Below are 19342 nucleotides of genomic sequence, written 5' to 3' on the forward strand. Positions count from 1 at the left end.
GGTTGCTAGGGGAGATTATGAGAGACAGCTGAAGTTGCCTCTCCAGAGCAGCCCCAAAATATTTTGCAGCCTGAGACACACAAAAAAGAAGCAGACAAGCCTACTTCCATTCCATGATGGGAGAGTTGACGCTGCTAATGCCCTCAGACGCAGCCCCTGCCCTCCTCACCTCTCCCACTGGAGATGGAAGTCTCATACCAGCTCGCGAAGAGTCTTTTCCTGCTGGTTCTCCGTGGAAGAGCATGGGGCTTGTTTTGTCCATGTACAAAGGCTTAGATTGTCCATTCCAACTTTTGGGAAACAAGGGCCTCCAAATAATGTCAGGTAACATTAGTCAGCTGAAATATTACTGCACAAGCAATTCTTTATAGAATTATGAAAGAATATACATATAAAAGAGAAAGTATCATGAGACCAGGTAATCAGAATAAGAATAAATGCAATAACTCTTTCCATAATCATAATGCCACAGCAGTATATATATCTAACCATTGATGCATGAATTAGGACACAAAAAACCCTCCTCATAGCCAGTGTTTATTGAGGACAACATGATTTATTTCCACTTTACAAAATTCCACTCAAGATACATTTGTCATTCAAATAATAAACCAAAGGATTATCCTTTCAGTAACTTTGCTTAATCTAACAATCTAATATTTGGCATGATAGCTGAAATGATATGCTACATTGCTCATATTTTGTAGATTTAAAGCTTTCTACACAAGACTTTTGAACATTGATGGGTCACTGAAAACTTGCTTCATGTTGCTATCATGATTATTAGGATGGGATAACAGGCAGCAAAAGGAGGTCCCTTTTAGTTACACCAGAAAACCTTTGAATTTGTAACAAAATTCATCCATGTATAGGATAGAAAGTAAGTTATATTTTTTTTCTTTTTCTCAAAAGTGTCAAATCTGTCTGAATGTAGCTGAACAGTACTATAGATAAGAATTTTATGTTTAAACAAATTGGTTGTAGATACAATATTTCATGTTGCCCGCTTGTCCAGATGATCTAGGATAACTGTTGTATTCTTTTGGGCTTCCTCCAAGAAGTAAGAAATATTCTTGTGCATCTGCAAGAGAGAGGGGGGAGTGAGGGAGGGAGAGGGAGGGAGGCAAAGAATTACTTACTTTGGTCCTGAATTAATCATGAAGAAGTGGTATTTTGCACAGTGAGGCTCAAATTATCCTATTTGGACACATTATGTGAGGATGCTGCAACTCAGTTGCCAGATACAGTAAGGAAAGGATTTTTTCCTGGATTGATTTCTAACTGTGTAATACTATATGATTTTCCAAAAACTATAGCATAAATATATCAATACATAAGTATAGTAAAATAAACAAAGGAGATCAGATTCTCAGAATGGAATGTAGGTCAGCTACATAGTGATTACCGTGCATAAAATGTGACTTAACACAGCATGTAGATCTCAAGAGTAGCCAATTAGCGTGAAGCAATAAAGCAAAATAAAAGGCAGAAAAAAATGGGGGAGGATGAGGAAGGAGATATGAGACAATAACAAGGTGAGGTGGGAGCTTTTCCTTATAAAACTATTTTGACTCAAAAGACCAGCTAAAATTGGCAAATCCCTGACAAGTAGCTCTAGTCTAAGGCACTACTTCCCAATTTTGGCAACTTTAAGATATGTGGACTTCAACTCCCAGAGTGCCTCAGCTAGGAATGCTGGTTGAAGAATTGTGGAAGTTGAAGTCCACACATCTTAAAGCTGCCAAAGTAGAGAAACAGTGCTTTAAGGGAAGTGAGGTCTTGATCATGAGGGGGGACATTTAGTGAATTTCTTGAGTCATTGTGGTCATCATTCATTCCCTACCATACTTGAAGTAAGTAAGGCACAGTTAAAGATAAGTTCTAAGGCATGAACTCAAACTAAGATTGAGAGAGGGGACAATGTCTGTTAGACTTTCCTTAACTGTGAAACTGTGGCTGAAACCCTTGACTTAAAGAATGCCATCATCTAAGTCAGGGCTGTCAAACTCACAGTCCACGGGCCAGATGTGTCACACGCTGGCCACACCCACACCTGGTTTAGTGAAGGGGGGAAATGTCACAATATGTAACATGATGCCGCCATGACGAGGTGAGTTTGACATCCCTGATCTAAACCTTCTGGGACACACCTTCTGTTAAGTATCTCTTATCTTAGAGAAAAATGTAAAAAAAAATAGAGTTTAGCAAGGGAGTCACCAGCCCTCCAATCCAACTCACACCAAACAGAATCATTCAAATAATCTCAACCAATCTTAACATAGCTGAAGAGCTGTTTCAGCCTTTTTTAAGGATACAAACTAATGCTAAATTGTCCATAGTTCTAAGCAAATGTGAACAATTCCTACCTGTTGTGTGAAATCTTCATCTGATATATCTTTCAAGTTGGTGATGACATTGAAATAGGCCCCAAAGACACCTGCTTCTAAAGCTTTAGCTGCCACCTAAAATCAGTAACAGGAGAAGAAATGCTGGTGACCAGGGGGAATGGAACCTACCAACTTCATGCAGTCAACTATGGCTTCAACCAATTTGTGGCAAGAGTTCAGCTCAATGAAACAATTAGTTGCACAACTGAAGATCAGTTCTGTCCTCAGACCGGGCAGCACAAATACCTGGATATCTGATTTGCAGGCTATGTTTCCATGCTGTGCCATTTCTTTCAAAAAAGGCCATAAAGAGTTAACTTTTTCTGCCAAGGAGAAAGGAACATCAACAGCATTCTTCAGGCCGAGCTGCATGGCTGCTGTACGCCTGCAGACAGGGAATAAGAAAACAATGAAATATATCTAGGAGGACAATCCCATCCCAAGGAAACCCAAAAGAAGCAGCCATAAGAGCATCTATCTTGCAATAAAAACTGATTAAGAATTACCAGACTACTTTTACCATGTTATTTTACTCTTTTTAAAATGTAAATGTACTCAATACAAAGAGGGAGGGGAGATTGCCCATCATCTAAGGAAAGTGTAATGTAATAATAGACCCAGGTTCACTCTACCTGCCAAAGATGTTCAGTCAGCTGAAGTCTCTTCCCCCGCCCCTTCCCACCCCCAGTTTAACAGGGCATATTTTTTGCTTGGCTACCACCAGGGCAGGCCACCCACCACTTTCTTGGTGCAGAAATGAATGATTTCATCCTCTTTCTCCGCCCGGCCCATTGAAATACGTCCACAGCCGTTTCTCCAGCTTCACTTCAAAAAGGCTGTTTTCCAATCAAAGCTCTAAAGTCCTTCAGAGCGGATGGTCTCCAGCACTCTATTCCATTCTAATAACAGCCTCAGTTTTGATTGGCTAGAGAACCTCACCTGTGCCTCTTGGCTCCAGCTCCATGTCATTGTCCTATGCAACTGTCTCCTCCTGGGCTGAACGTCTGCTATATTTTCTACTTGGTTTCTTTTCTTTTATAATTGTGCAATTAATGCAACGGTAGTCTAAGACATCCTTGTGTCAAGAAACTCCATTCAGCCATTACATCTTTCAGTGACTATTTCTCCCGTGTGAAGCAAGCTCCTCACTTGCTCAGCTCCATAAGGTTTTCCTTCTTTTCTCTTCATTGTTTAAAAACATCTTTATCTTGCAAAGTAGGAATATTACTATTTTCTTTGCAACATATGAAGCTAAGCTATCAGTTCTTCTTTGCTAAGAAAATTTGCCTAGTCCTACATGGGACATGAGAGCCAGTTTGGTATAATGGTTGAGGCCCCAGACTAGAACACAGGAGATCACAATATTAGTCCAAAGTACTGTATAGCAAGTACTGTAGTTTCAAGTGAACAAAAGGCCCAGTAATACCTCTCTTTCTCCTCATGGGTCTGCTTAGGAAGTTTCATAGCATCCTGTAGAGAACACAAACACATTCTTAGACTATTATTCTAGGGAACAGGCATGGAGGGTGAGGCTCTAAGATAGATTCCCAAAGTTATTTTCACCTTACCTTTCATATGCATTCCACCTTTTGCTCAAAAATACAGTCTTCATCAAGCAGAAAGCAAAAAAAAAACACCAACCCAACTCTATCCCACATTCTTCCTAACCAAAGATACAAGATGCACAAAATACAGAGTAGCTGAAAGTATGAACACTTCACTCACCATGTAGCTGCTGAATGCCAAGGAGTCCCTGTCTACTATAGCAATTAGCTGATTCATGGCCTGATGAAACGGGGGTACGAGTTGCCTCATAATTGGGTCCAGGTCCTCAAATTGACGCTTTCCATATGTCATTAATCCCACCATGCAACCAAGTGCTGCTCCCTAGAAGGAGAGACCTGATGTTCTGAAATGTCTTTATCACACAGGAGGGGGGGAAGTAAGATGTCTACACTTTCCGAATTTCACCAATCACCAGGTGGCAGGGACTTTATGTTACACCAAAATACTGGGGAGAAAAACTGCTTGCAGGGGAGAGGGAGAAGGAAAGGAGAGGAAGAGAGAGAGAGAGGGAGGGAGGGAAGGAGGGAGGGAGGGAGGGAGGGAGGGAGAGAGAGATCTCCTTATCTAACACTAGTTCACTCTGGGCACCTTCCCCAAACCCTGAACCCTCTTGCACCCTCAACCCACCCCTGATTCTGACATTTGCTGAATGGTGTTGTGTCTTTCCAAAGCTTTGCATGTCCACCATATATGGCAGATTTTTTCTTCTGTCTTGTGGCATTTCCAGCACTGATTACCACATAATTTGATTGCTTTGGCCATTATTGACGGAGTTGTATACCATCTGTAAAAAAATTTACACCAATTTTCTCTCAAATCATAGTTGTTTCAATAAGACTTCCCATTGTTGTATTGAGACAAAGTCTTTGAAGTTTTGCATCCAATTTAACATAAATGCTTTCATTTGTTCTGTCCCCGTATCAGAACTAATTAGGTTATACTGTATATACGGTAGGTGATCTTCATTTTCAATAAGGATTTCAAATTCTTTCATTTTCTTAATGTCTATCATTTCTGAGGTCAGATTTTATTCTTCCAGCAATTCGTAAGTACATCAAATTCTTCCTTTGTCTTTAGTCTATTCCATGTTTGCACATGCAATTATAGTTTTCTTCAACATGAAAAGTATTCTCACAAAAGGCTAATGGTAAATTTATTGGGCATTATTTTCTGTGAAGAGTTCTGCATTTTTGTCAAGCTTTATTTTATAATTTGCTTTTCAGGTTGTGTTCCTCTTTTGTTTCCCTGTACCAGAGGTGGGTTCCTACCGGTTCTTCCTGGTTCGTTCCACTACCCGTACAACTGGTAGTGGTATGCTGGCCTGGATCGCAGATCTGGCAGCAACCCAGGCTGGACACGTCTCCAAACTGTTGCCACCACCATCTTTTTTTTAGTTCTGCAAATGCGCAGAACAATTTCTGTTGAATTGTGCATGCATGCGCACACGCAAAGTGCATGCACAAGCAAACTGGCAGTAACGCTGGCCAGAACTCACCCCTATCCTCTACCGTATGGATCCCAGTTCCTTCCAATAGTAACATTCTGCTGTCAACCAGCTTGTTCTAGAATACAGTTTAAAATTTGGAAGAGCAAGGCCACATTTCTTTTTTGAAAATTATACAAAGTTTTATTCTACTCCAAATAAAATTTTCTTGACATTGTTGTAAATTGGAATTGAAATTCTCCCCATTTGACATATTTCAGTAAATTTTAAATTTACAGCTTATCATATATATGAGATTTACTGAACCTCATAGCTTTGTATGGAAAAGAAATGAATGTACAGTTGAAAAATAACAATTAAAACATAATGTCCTAAAACTGTGATGTAGTGATGTCCTGGAAAGAAGTCATTGCACATAACAATCTGATTTTGAGACATTAATTAATATTTTTGGATATCCGTATTATTTTGAACTACCTGTAGTTCTCATTTAGCGACTGCAGCATTTAACAACAGTTCACAGTTAAAATGATGATGAAGAAGTAACTTTATTATTACCTTCACAGATCTGTAGAGTAAAGAAAAGCTGAAGGAAGAGCATAAACATAATTACAGTATAATTGATTGAATTAATTTCTGAAATGTGTGTATCTATGGTTCATACTCTTCCTGAGGAAAAAAATTCATCAGGTGCTGATTTTAATGTCATTTGGCTGGCAGATCAAGAAGGAACCTTTTACCTACATTCAACCAAAAATACAGAATAAGTAAGTCCAGATATTATCAAAAACAGGAAAAGTTTGGAGTCTGCATTGGCTGAGAACAATTTATTTTCAAATTTTAAATCTTGCTGGCTGAGCTCAGCATTACTGTATATCAGCATTACAGGAGAAGTCCTGTGTGGAATCACTATTTAGGATAATAGTTTTAAAATGGGGTATTGAAGTAGCTACATACCAGAGATGATATTGCTGCTGATACTGATCCTCCTCCAGGAGCAGCTGATCTTGCACCAACTTTCTGCACAAAGGTGTGAAGAGACAAAGACACCAGACAGTCTTTTTCTCTGTCATCCTCCACCATGTCCCTTCCGAAGGGAAAAAGCATTTGGAAAAAAAAATCACTTTTTAAATCACAAAGTATAAAATGCTATGTGGTCCTTGGTGTTCTCTGAGTTTGGGGGTTTTCTTGCAGATATTTCATTATCAGACTAGGTAACATCATCGATGCACCTAGTCTGGCAAAGAAATGACTGCAAGAAAACCACTAAGTTAAAGAACACCACGGATCCCACAGTTCAACCCTGATGTACAAATATTCTCTTCTGTTGGTACTATAAAATGCTGCTTAAAAACAAAGTGAAGTCAAGAAAGGAGTGTACTCATACATCTCTCTGCCGAATATAGGAATACAGACTTTTGGATGAGGAAATGATCCAAAGTAACAAGACGTTATTTGAGCCAGAAAAATGTTTTTAAAAATTGCTCACTTGGAATATGGTTTTGAGTTTCCCAAGCAAAAGCAGATCTCTTGGGATCATAGTATTATGTGAATTAAATAGTACTAATTAAATTAAGTACTGGTAATTATTTAATTAAATCTTAAACAGGTGCAACACATTTGCATAATGATAAACTGGAAATGAAATGATTTGCATCTTTAAATTTGTGCTTAAGATACACAAAATGCTTTTCGGCAACTTGATTTCTGAAAAAGTTAAGAACTAAAGACAATGTTTGTTTCTGCAAATTGCACTTTTATCTGCGGCTCCATAGGTTAAGACCTATCTATATTCAATATAAATGGATAAAAAACATGCTAAGGACACATAATATGACTTCAATATATTAGTAATCCATATATCACCCATCCAGCCAAAGTCTTCAGACATACACTATCACCATACATCTGTGAGAAAATGAAAATATCCATACTCAATTATGCGCTCCTTAGGACTGAATGGAGTCAAAGAATCCAAGCCTAATCGATTAATTACCTGAGATTCAAAGATACAAATTCATATTATTAAATAGAAATTGGCATTTGAAACAAATGAAGGTCTTCTGTTCCTTATTTTTAAGTTTACATTGCACTGAGTAAACCACCATCAGGACAGATACTTGAACAATACAGGGGTGGGCTGCTGCCGGCATTACTGCTGGTTCGCTGCATGCGCAATCACGCCTTGCGTGAGAAGGAGGAGGGTCATTTTCAGGGAAGCCGCCGCAGCAGCTTGTGTTCACTCCTCAGCTGTGGACCTGCCCCCTTTCTGGTATACCTTCCTCCCAGATCCCATTCCCACCTTGCCAGGCTTCATGTTAGCGAGGTTGTGTTCGGCCCTGGCCGGGTTCGGCCAATGTCTCAGGGTGGAGAGCACGGCACACAACCGGGTCAGCAGGGAGCTGCAGGAGAGGGGTCAAAAAGCCACATGTGGCTCCGGAGCTCTGGGTTGCCGATACCCATACTAGATAAATCAGAGTTGATTAGATTTACACAACATGATAAAACTAAACAACCCACATTGTGATTTACCGCAGTGCAGGATCCCATTCTCTAGAAAGGTATGTTAGGTGATAACAAAGGAATAAAAAACTATCTTCAAACTAAGAACTTAGAAATATCTGTCATGAGAAATGAAAGGAAAACCATACACTGCAGTTTGAATTATTTTTGAAAAGGTAATGAACATCCAACTTAATGCATTTTATAGGACACATGAGGTTTTTAAAAACTTTTCTGTTATATAAAACCAAGATATAAATGGATATCAAAAGTTACCAGTCTAATTTTATGTTCCTCCTCAAGGATGAAGAGATTTTCTTTCTTGATATAAAATTCTGCTGCATCTAACATGGCCTTTTTAGGAATCAGTCCCACTAGCTGAGATCCTACTACTGGCAGATTGAGATCCTAGAAATAAAACCAGATATTTTATAGATCGTTACTGTTACATACTTACAGACAGTATGGTAGTTTCCACTCAAGTCCTCTGTTCCGGCGGGAACAATACTTGAATGTGATTGGTCGATAAAATATAAAAGAGTATAAAAGGGTTACCGCCAGACAGAGTCTTTGCTGGATTGTACATAGTTGTCACTTAATAAAGAGCTGTTTGTTGCTGAAGCCTGAGTCTGCCTCATCCATTCACCCTATCTAACACTGGTGATGAAGGTGGGATTGGAAGGCAACTAGGCACCAAAAAGAGCAAATACAATCCAGCAAGTCAATCCAGACCGGAGCAAAGCATGGCATCAAGCAGCCATCTTAAAGCGGCAAATTCAAATCCGCTTGAAAGACAAGATGACTACGCACGCCCTACCAGCTCTGTATGACCCAGCCACTGAGCACTGGGACTCGTATATGATGAGGTTCAAATGCTTCCTCGAAGCCAACAACCTTTTAGGCCTGTCCGAAGTCCGAAAAAAAGCAATGTTCCTGAGCTACTGGGGACCAGACGTATTCGAGACCACCAAAGACTTGTCTGAACCAACACCAATATAGTCAGTCACTTGGTTGGTCGTACAACAGATGCTGTGGACACACTACACTCCCAAACCATCTAAATACGTGCGGAGGCATGAATTCAATCTCCACAACCAGAAAGAAGGAAAAATGATCAACTTCGGAAGGCTGCAGCCTACTGTGAATTCAGGGACTTAGATGAACTATTGCTGGACAGAATCATTTGTGATGTTCGGACATTAGTTTATAGAGGAGGTTGCTCGCCAAGACAAACCTCACTCTACAAATTGCCCTGGACAAAGCCAGGGCTACCGAATCTTTGACCAAGTTGACGGAAAAGCTGCAAGGGCAGAGCAGCCCTAAGACTGTGCACAAAACTGCGGAAGTGCATCGTGAGACTACAGAGCCAGAGGCCTCAGATAGCAAGGATGAAATCTACCGCATCTGCACTGACTGTACAGATTTGGCACAGAAATTTGAAACACATTTTGCTCCTTGCGTCGGCTGTGGAGGCAACCACCAGCAATCTGCCTGCCATTTCCAGGATGTCATCTGCCAGCGCTGCGAACAAAGGGGCACATCACCAGGGTCTGCAAAAGTGAATTCCCTGCAGCACCCAAGCAACCGAAGGGCCAACCTGCATGCCCAAGACCGCCAAGACAAGGCTTATGGCAGCCATAGCCAAAGCAGCCTGGGGCAGAAACCTACACAACCTTTCAGACCACCATTGGTCAAGCAAGCACCCCGCGGAACAAAAAGCTGAGAGTCACCATCCCCCTTGAGAATCTCCATGCTCTATGGAGATTGACACCGGGTCATCACTGACCATCATGTCCTGGGCTACGCTAAAGAAGGCTGTCCCCAACTTGAGGAGGCACAAGCTGAGGGTTCCAGATCTATGCCTGAGCGACTACCAGGGGAACCGAATCCCAGTTCTGGGCCAAGGCACTTTCCAAGTGCAATTCAAGTCCTTCGATGGATTGCTTCCTGTGACGGTGGTGGGTGGAGCCCTGCAGAGCCTTCTAGGCTTAGACTGGTTCGAATCCCTGGGCCTGGGGGTGACAGGAATCAACACAGTTCATGACGACAACACGGAAGAGTTCCTTAAGGAGTTCGAGGACATCTTAGGCACCGGTCTAGGTAAGTATGTGGGAACTTGAATCTCTTTTAATTTGGACCCCAACGTAGCCCCTATTAGGCTAAAGCCCAGGAGAGTTCCTTTCACTCTCTGTCCCAAAATTGATCTTGAATTGGACCAATTAATTGGCCAGGGAATTCTAGAGCTGGTCGATCACGACTGCTGGGAGACCCCTATAGTGACCCCGATCAAGCTTAATGGGTCTGCCTGCATCTGTGCAGACTACAAGTGCACAATAAATAAACCTTTACAACAAAGCGCTTATCCTGTGCCCATTGTATAGCACCTATTACATTCCCTTGGCCCAGGAAAGGTGTTCGCTAAATTAGATATGGTGCAGGCATACCAGCAGTTGCCTGTAGATGGTGCCACAGTGGAGGCCCAAACCATTGTGACGCATAGGGGTGCCTTTAAATGCACCCAACTACAATTCAGCATTAGTATTGCCCCTGGACTGTTCCAAAGTGTCATGGAATGGCTTTTGCAGGGGATACCAGGAGTCATCCCCTATTTTGATGACATTTTGGTATCAGCTGCAAATAAGGACCAACTTTTCACAGGTGGGAGATGCCACCTATAAAATATTGTATATAAGTTTTCTTTATACGGAATTAACAATGTTATTTTCCTATTCCTTTCCCATAGTTCTTGCCATTTTTCCAGATGTATATTATAGCCAATGTTTATCACTATGCTACCATTGTCTCCTTAACCTGCTCTTCTTCCATCTTATATTCCAATAAAAATTTGTAAATCTTCTTTATCAATTTATTGTTTGTCCCCAAAAGGATCTTATCTATTGCCATCAGCTCTCTATTAATGCCCCACTCTTTCATATCTTTCGAGTAACATGATTGGATTTGAAGATAGGACCACCATTCCAATTCTATCCCTTGCTCTTTTAGCTCTTGCCTCGATCTTAATCTCCCTTCTTTGTCTATTATATCTTTATAGGTGACCACCGGGAAAGCCCCAGGGTCTTCTCCAAAGTGTTGCCCGTCCTGGGGCCCCATGGAAAGAGATATCAATGGACTTTATTGTCAAGTTACCAGAAAATCTGGGGAATACCGTTATTTGGGTTATCACCAATCTGTTTTCCAAACAGGTTCATTTTGTGCCGTGTTCCAAGATCCCATCAGCGAAGTTGTTGGCTAAATTGTTTATTTCACATGTATATAGGTTGCATGGAGTGCCCAAATGCATTATTTCAGACAGGGAGTCCAATTCAGCTCCCTCTTTTGCAAAGAGTTCCTGAAATTGATTGGCTCCACCCAGGGGCTAAGCTCCACTCATGATCCTCAGACTAATGGGGCTTGTGAATGGACTAACTCGGTTTTGGAGCAGTACCTCCAATGTTTCATCAATTATCAACAGGATAATTGGGCTGAACTGTTACCTCAAGGAGTGGTGCCGTACAATAATTCGGTACACAGCAGTACTGGCATGACCCCTTTAAAAGTTGTGTTTCGTCAGGACTTTGTGCCAATTCCTGAATTGCCTCAGGAGAAACTGCAAATTTTGTCCTTGTCTGAATGGAGTTATCAACTTTGGCAGTTTTGGCCCATGACCAGCAAAACGTTAGATGAGGTGCACCAGGCTCACAAACGACAAGCGGATAAGAGAAGGGTTAAGCCGAAAGAGTACCAAATTGGGGATAGAGTGATTTTGTCCACCAAGTTTTTGCAAACCACCCAAAAGTCGAAGAAGTTGGGGTCGAAGTACGTAGGTCTGTTCCCCATTCTAAAAATCATAAATCCGGTATCGGTGAAGTTGGACCTGCCAAAAAACCTTAGCAGAATTTATCCTGTGTTTCATGTGAACCTGTTGAAACCAGAGCATACTCCTTCCTTTTGTCCGCCTCAACCTTCACCTCTGGTCCCTCTTCTTACTGAGGGAGAGCAACATTTTGGAGTTAAAAAAATCTTGGACTACAGAAAACATAGGGGTCGCATTCAGTATTTGGTCTCCTGGAAACATTTTCCACCTTCCCAGGTTGAATGAGTTGACAAATCTCATGTTAGAGCTCCCAGACTTTTACAGAAGTTCTACATCAGGTATCCTGATAAGCCTTGATTTTATAATAGCTGTATCAGCCTCTGTTTTGGTTACTTGCTTATGATTGCTTTGGTACGCTTGCTTACTATCGGCTGCCATAGGAACCGGGGGGGGGGCATGGTATTGGGGAAGGGAATAATATTGTACTGGAAGAGTCTTGTTCTCACCATCTTCTGCGCATGCTGGTGGCTGATGTTTGGACTTGGTCAAGGCCAACCATCTCACATACCAACTTGATGAGGCTGTTTGAAGATGCACCTCACATGACACCTTAGGGAGTTGCAGATTGGACACTGGGTTGGGGAATTGGGAGGAGGGTGCTGGGTAAACGTTTGATATGTATATGTTCCTGCCTTTCTGGCTCAGATCTTGCTTTCCTTTTAGCTGCTTTCACTTCATATCTACAAATGTACTTTATCTCTATTAACATGGAGTTGAGGTTTTTCTTTCTTGGATATTGAAGGAGGCATGTCTGACAGGAGTAGAGATACCTGGGGGAATACGTAGCCAAAGTAACATTATTCTTCTGGGAACCAAGGACACTCTCACCAGCACTTGGAGGGACATGGATGGGAGGCATTTGGGATGGAGAGAGCGACTGATTGGGGCATGTGATGGTTATGAGTGATGGGGGGGGGGAGAACTTTGGATTTGAACTGGGTGGAGAAAACCTGGGGAACTTCAGAGTCAGGTTTTCACCAGCTGTGCCAATATGACATGCCTAATAAATTATACTTGAGGAGCCCTGCCTTGGAGTTTTTATTTCATATGGGCCGTTACTTGGAACCCTGATAACAATTTGTCTGGTGATCACCATTTCGTCCCACAAGAAAGTAGGATAAAATGGCTGTCACATCCACACAGCCCAGGGCTACATGTTCTGCCCTCCTTCCCCAACATCAGGTCCAGCAGAGAACTTCAAAAGGTAAGTGCTATGGGCATGTAGGGAGGAGGCCTAAGCACTGCAAAGTCATGGGGGTGGGGGAGGTGGGAAACATTGTAACATCTCTGTGGTCAGTTGTAAGGGCAAATAATTGCAGTGGCATTGCAATGGTCCTAACTTTGAAGCAGGATTGTATGCAATTTTTTTGATATCTATTGTAATTTTGAATTTCCTTAAATAAACTTAATTGGGGGGAGGGATAAGTGCTTTCAAACTAGCCAAATTTTGTTGTGGTAACCTCACAATAAAAAATAGTATTACTATCCATGATTTTGGTTTCCTGCTCTGGATTACCTTGAAAGGTTGGCAGTTATGTAGAAATGAATAAAAGAGCTTCAGGGGGAATTTCAGAGAGGAAGCCCCAAGCCCAGTGCATTTTGCTCCACTTCACCCCAATCTCAGGTCCATTTAATTGTTCATCTTTGTGCCACTCACCTTGGCATCCTTGCAAACTTCTTCATAGACCACATGAAGAGGAGTGGTTTCAAAATCCAACAGATTTGTAGAGACTTGAGCAATGTTTTCCTCATCCAAATACCATCCTATGCCTTGCACCTGTTTTAACCGCCCAGGCTGTAAGTGAGAAACAGAGAAGACTCTGAAAAGCAAACAAGTTCAGCCTTTTGTACTAGATTCCAATTTGTTGACCAAATCTGATGACTGCCTTGCCTTGTTTTGAGACTTTATTGGAGTGCAGAATAGGAAGATCTACAAGCCAACCTTCCCTAGAGTACCTGGTTCTTACTACGGCCCTGCTCCCGAATGTTAAGTGCGATCCGATGTGCTAGTTCCTTTGTACACAGCAAGTTGATGTTGTATGCAATGAGGAATTTTCGTGCTCCTGTTACAGTGGCTCCCCATCTTGGAACAAAGGTTGCAGGACCAAAATCAGGACTCCATTCTGCCTTTTTTAGCTTGAGAGGAAGTAAAGAATGTTTTTACTTTAATACTATGAACATGCTCTTTGCCAAATTTTATAATTTGTTGGGGAATAACATTCTATGGAATGATTTGACATTGAAGTGATTTCAAAATCAGAAAAGACAATTGTTCTATGGATGACAACAATATATTGCATCAATAATCTTCGAAGAGTGAGAGGGAAGATACAGAAGAAAAGATATAAGACACATAAAAAAAAAGAAAAAGAACAAAAAAAACTTAGAAAGAGGAGAATAGTGGAATGATATGACCCAGTAGAAAGGAATATCAAAAATAAGGTAAAATATATTTTAACTAAAATATATGGGAATTATATTAATAATTTTAAAGCTATTAAATAATTATGTTGATTATATAAAATTTGAAATTTGAAGACTGATATTGTTAATGGAAAACAGATGGAAAAGAAAGAATAAATTTATTTTTAAAGCGAAGGGAAAATTATATTATTTGTATATGTTAAAAACTAGAAATTGGAAAATATGAGAAGAAAAGTAATACGGCTAAAATTGGAAATAATGGAAATATAATGTAAAGTGAACTATGTTTATTGTAGGAATGTTAAAGGGGTGTCTGAAAATATTGATATATTTCTATTTTAAAAAATCTTCAAGGAGAATGAAGAGGGAATTAAAAAGAAGAAAAGGGGAAAAGCAAGGGATGGAGGAAATAAAGAAGGGAGGGAAAAGGGTAGGGATAGGAGGAGTAAGGGTGGGGGAAGAGGAGGAGAAGGAAAGAGGAGGGGGAAGAGGGGAAGGAGGAAAGGGAAAGAAGGAAGGAGGGAAGGAAGATGGGAATGAGAAGGAAAGGAAGGAGGGAGGGAGAGAGGAAGGGAGGAGATTATGAGAGGGAGGGACAGTCTGAGGGAAGTCCTTCCTTAGCACTTTGCCACCAGTAGCCCTGTTGCTCTTTCGCCATTCCCCTGCCCCCTCCTTTCTTGGTGGTCTCCCATCCTATAGATGAAGATGCTTTGGTTACAAAGCTGGGTCTCCTTGCAAGGAGAGGCAATGGGCCTCCCTCTGACCCACACATTTTACCCTCCTGCACAAACCATGACCAACCTGGACAAGGAGAGCAAGCACAGTAGCAGCGGCAGCCTTGAGGAGGAGGTAAGTGTAGCCAGGCACCCCCTTGGGGAAGTAGGGTTGGGCTGGGCTGTGGGGTCCCTGTGCCATGGGCGTTTGTGGGCAAGGATGGGCACTTGCCCTCCAATGGCCACGGCTCTGGGCAGGTGCCGCCATCCAGGGGTCCTCCATATGGCCTGAGCGGGACCTCAAGGCTCCTCTGATGGACAAGGGTTTAGCACTCGCCCTGGTCTTGCCTTCCTCCGCTAGAGACAATGTATCCCCCCCAGCAGGGCCCCCACAGGCTCCCCCCAACATGAATGACCAGCCCACCCCAGCCATGCCCCCCAGCCCCCCAAGGTCAACCACAACCCTGATGCGGCCCTCAATGAAATCAAATTTGACACCCCTGGTATAGCTAATGTTAAAAATACTATTGTTATCTTACTTTCTCAGGCAGGGCTTCATATTCCCCTGCTCGGAGAGCAGGCAAAGATCTTCTGCTCTCATTCAGAGCTGCTTCACCATATAGGTACACTGCAAATAAAGGCTAAATTCACTGACGGTTATCATTTTGAAATCTAAAGAGCCCGGTTTGCAAGAAATTAATGGTACATCAAAAGAATGGATAGGAAGCCTAGTAGCTGTACAAACCTGTGCTGCATAATTAGTGTTAGTTTTAGGCTTTGATAGCCCAGTTGAGATATTGAGGGCCTTCTTTTCTCTCAGGAGCCTATTCCTTTTTTATCATTTTTATACCTGCCATTTGCTTTTCCTGGGCTTCTATCCACAACCCCATATCATAATTTAGAGCAAAGCTAAAAAAAAAAAGTCAGGGGTTCCATCTGCTAGGCCTTGCCTGGAGAAGATTTAGAGATGAAAATTAAAATAATTTTACCTATGGGAAAACAGGATTGCTTCACTGAAACGGAATTGGTGAACTGAAATGAAGTGGGGGGGGGGATGAATTGGAATGTCCTTCTTTGGTTGATTGCCCAGTGCTTGCCTATAATGGATGTAGTAGTAGAACTCTAGCGCCATCTTCTGGCTTCACACTTAGTGTTCTCCAGCATTGGAATACTGACAGCTTCAGAATAAAACTGAGCACTAAATTATTGCTCATATAGGAAAAGGAAATAATATTTAACAGTCTGTTCAGAACTTTATCGCAGCAGAGTAAGAGACTTCCTCAACAGGTCTGCATAGAATGTATCAAGACCTTTACTCAAATTTGGTAGGCATGTTGTCACTGAGCAAGAAGATCACAGATCTTCTTTGGGACTAGAACAAAGGCTCCTTTCTGTGAATGGTCAAACAGAATTTTAAACTGAAATTGATTAGTCACTGCAGTCTTTCGGACCCAGCTTATTTTTCCATGACAGACTCACCAGGCACATGCAGTTCATCTGCTAAGCATTTTCCAAAGAGATTAGCAGAACAAATGCACTCTTCCATGGTAACATTCCTCACAGGAATAAATGGGCAAACATCCAGTGCTCCCATTCGGGGATGTTCACCTGTATACAAAAGCCAAAAATTAAAAATGTATAACAAAATCAGAAAGGATATCAGGAATAAGTAGTCATAAAACAGATTAAATATACAGTATGTTTTGTTTTCATTTGTTGGGAAATATTGAATAAACTATACTAGTGGTCCCCAACCTTTCTAGAACCAGGGACCGGTTTCATGGAAGACAACTTATCCATGGACCGGGGTATTGGTAGTTTTGCACGTAATTTAGATCCCGCACATGCACAAATGAAGCTTCACTTGCTTGCTCACCACTTGCATGGCCCGGTTCCTAACAGGCCACAGACCAGGGGTTCGGGACCCCTGAACTCTACCAAAGGACTAAGTTAACATTGAGGATCACTGCCAGGTGTGGGGAAAATAACTAATTAATGTTTGTGTTTTGCTTTCAGAAACATTGGTTCTAGGCAACACGTAGCATGTCACAAATTCAGGGCCGTACAGTCTTACTGAAAGAAGCAAAGTATGGATATCTTTCTTCTGAAATTTAACAGAGCCCCTTTGAGGCAAGATTTGGCCAAATTGAAGATGATATAAATTTCTATATTTATGCATTGGTGTCTGTCATATTCATATGCCAAGCAGAGGTGGTCAGTCTCATTGTCTAATCACACAAATCCAAATGCCCTTTACACCTGTAAATCCATCTTTTGGTCAATATTTGTAAGTGTGGCACTTTCCAATCTTCCCAAAAATATAAAAACACATTGTATAAAGGAGGATGGAATTGTTTGCTTGGGTAATCTTATATTTATCGTATTACAAAGCCTCCAAGTAGCAATCTGTATAATTTTAGTTTTACAATATTTTCATGGGATTCATCAAGGCTATTCAAGATTCCTGTATGAGCAGTGGATTTGAGATTGGGCTCCAAAGGTTTGATCACTGGTCCCCCATATGGCATTGTCTAAAAGGTCAGGACCCAGAGAACTTTCATACTGAAACATCTGATCAGAGTTGTTGCAACACTAAACATAGGCTGCAGCCCTATATCACAGAACCTTTTGCTCCTACATTGACTCTCATAATTTGTCTCCTCTGATTACCTTTATGTTTTGCCATGTCAATAAGCTGAAAAGCAATTTTAGCTGCATTCAGTGCACCCAGGACAACATCCTCTGGATTTCCAACAAAGGTGTAAACAGTCCGATTAGTGGAAGGGCCTGCATCCACATCCAAGAGGCGGCAACCCTTTGTTTGAGAGATGGCCTTGCTAATCTCATCTATCACCTGTAGCAGAGAAGAGACAGAGAGCTTGGAAAGGAAGCACATGTTGATATACCTCAGTAAACTCCAATCACTTGCCTTAATTGGGAACTAGAAACTCCATGTTCTTACAATTAGTCTAATTCGTTTTGCCCCGAAGAATTTAGGAATGAACTTTCCCCTATTACTTCAAACAATTATAGTAGAATCCCCTGATTAGGACTCCATTCAAGAGTAAATTAATCAAGTTGAGGAACTCTTACAAAAGACAACAGTTCTTAATCTAGTGAATGAAACTGCTTCTTATGCAGAACACTGATTGCCTAGTTTAGTATCTCTTCCATGGTTTCTGTTTTTGTGTTCTGTTGAAAAATAAAATAAATATTTATGCCACATAAAAAACAAAACTATAATCTCACCTCATGGTCTTTTTCATAGTTACTTTGTAGGAAGAGGATGCTTCACACCTCCCAAAGTCCGTTTTCTTGGCAGTTTACAAGCAATTAGCCTTTACTTACTACCAGCAGTTATCCCTCACTCACTTGCTAGTTTACTAGCAGTTAGTATATGCAAGTTATTAACATATGGTAATTTAAAATCTTGTTGCACAGATATCTGTGTCCATAGATGTAAAAGGCCTATTTTCGGTGACTTGTAAAACATTTCCAAGAGTATTTGATTGTATAGAGATGATAGGTATGCTTCTGTCAGCTCTGCTAGATGAACCAGACCAGGAAATCAACTTCACAGGAAGATCCGAACTACATTTTATTGTGATTGATTGTAGTAATAAAATCTTGGAAGTGTGAGTGTGTTGTGTTGCAGCCTCCTTCTTAGAATTCATTGAATTAGGAAGGTGTCTGCTGAGTCACTTTCAAATGTTATCTGGTTATTTTGGATATTTAAAATGCTTCACTGTCTTTTGCCTTCCTCTATAACTCTGTCAAGATCATTTTTCTTACACTTTATAGTTTAATTCAAAAAGCTCAGGATTATAAAAGTCTCTTATAAAAATGAATTTCATAATTGTTTAGTGCTTTACACAGCAACGCAACAGGTTTCCTTAGAAAGAAAATTATGTAGAACTTACCTTTTTATTGTTTCCTTCAGAAAAATTGGGAACACATTCCACTAACTTTGACATTATTCTAGTGGGTAGCTTATCCTTGTTTTAGAGAATCCTGGATGTATTTTTCCTCTGCTTTTTTTGCTTTAAAGTGAAAGTAAAGTAGAATCTGAGTCTTTATAGCTTGTATCTAACGGGATTTCTCAATCCTCATTGTTTCTCATTAACCAAGGTACACCAGCTACAAAGAATTTTGTTAGCACTTTGGACTGACCTTTTTTTAAAAAAAAAAAATTAGCCCTAGCCCTGTTCATCAATGTTGTGGTTCAGCAGCTGCAGCTGCATTTAAAAGCAGAGTATTGTTGAAAATATACATTCATGCTGCTCTGTAAAAAATTGAATGGAGATAAATAGAATTTTTATTTTTTCTGCTTGACCAAAAGGATCTTTATCCCCATCAAAGTTATGAATAGAATATATTTTTCTTGTACTAATTTTAGAGGCAATGCACTACAATACTATTCAATTAGGCCTTG

General features: G+C 40.8%; 1 protein-coding gene across 1 annotated transcript; it reads right to left on the minus strand.

Moving 5' to 3' along the window:
* Positions 1-527: 527 nt before the first annotated feature.
* On the minus strand, positions 528-18886 carry LOC148045568 (formimidoyltransferase-cyclodeaminase-like). The gene is made up of 14 exons (XM_087716625.1): positions 18831-18886; positions 17581-17764; positions 16390-16518; positions 15450-15538; positions 13730-13909; positions 13431-13568; positions 8176-8307; positions 7332-7393; positions 6355-6484; positions 4113-4274; positions 3814-3857; positions 2634-2772; positions 2367-2462; positions 528-1081 (listed from the first exon to the last, which is right to left on the minus strand). The coding sequence occupies exons 1-14, from the start codon at positions 18882-18884 to the stop codon at positions 995-997; spliced, it is 1626 nt and encodes a 541-aa protein (XP_087572751.1). The 5' UTR covers positions 18885-18886; the 3' UTR covers positions 528-994.
* Between the last annotated feature and the right edge of the window lie 456 nt (positions 18887-19342).

The sequence above is a fragment of the Thamnophis sirtalis genome, unplaced genomic scaffold (genome assembly GCF_051295495.1).
Source record: "Thamnophis sirtalis isolate CommonGarterSnake01/CBP01778 unplaced genomic scaffold, rThaSir2_p1.2 scaffold_5, whole genome shotgun sequence".
NCBI lineage: Eukaryota > Metazoa > Chordata > Lepidosauria > Squamata > Natricidae > Thamnophis > Thamnophis sirtalis.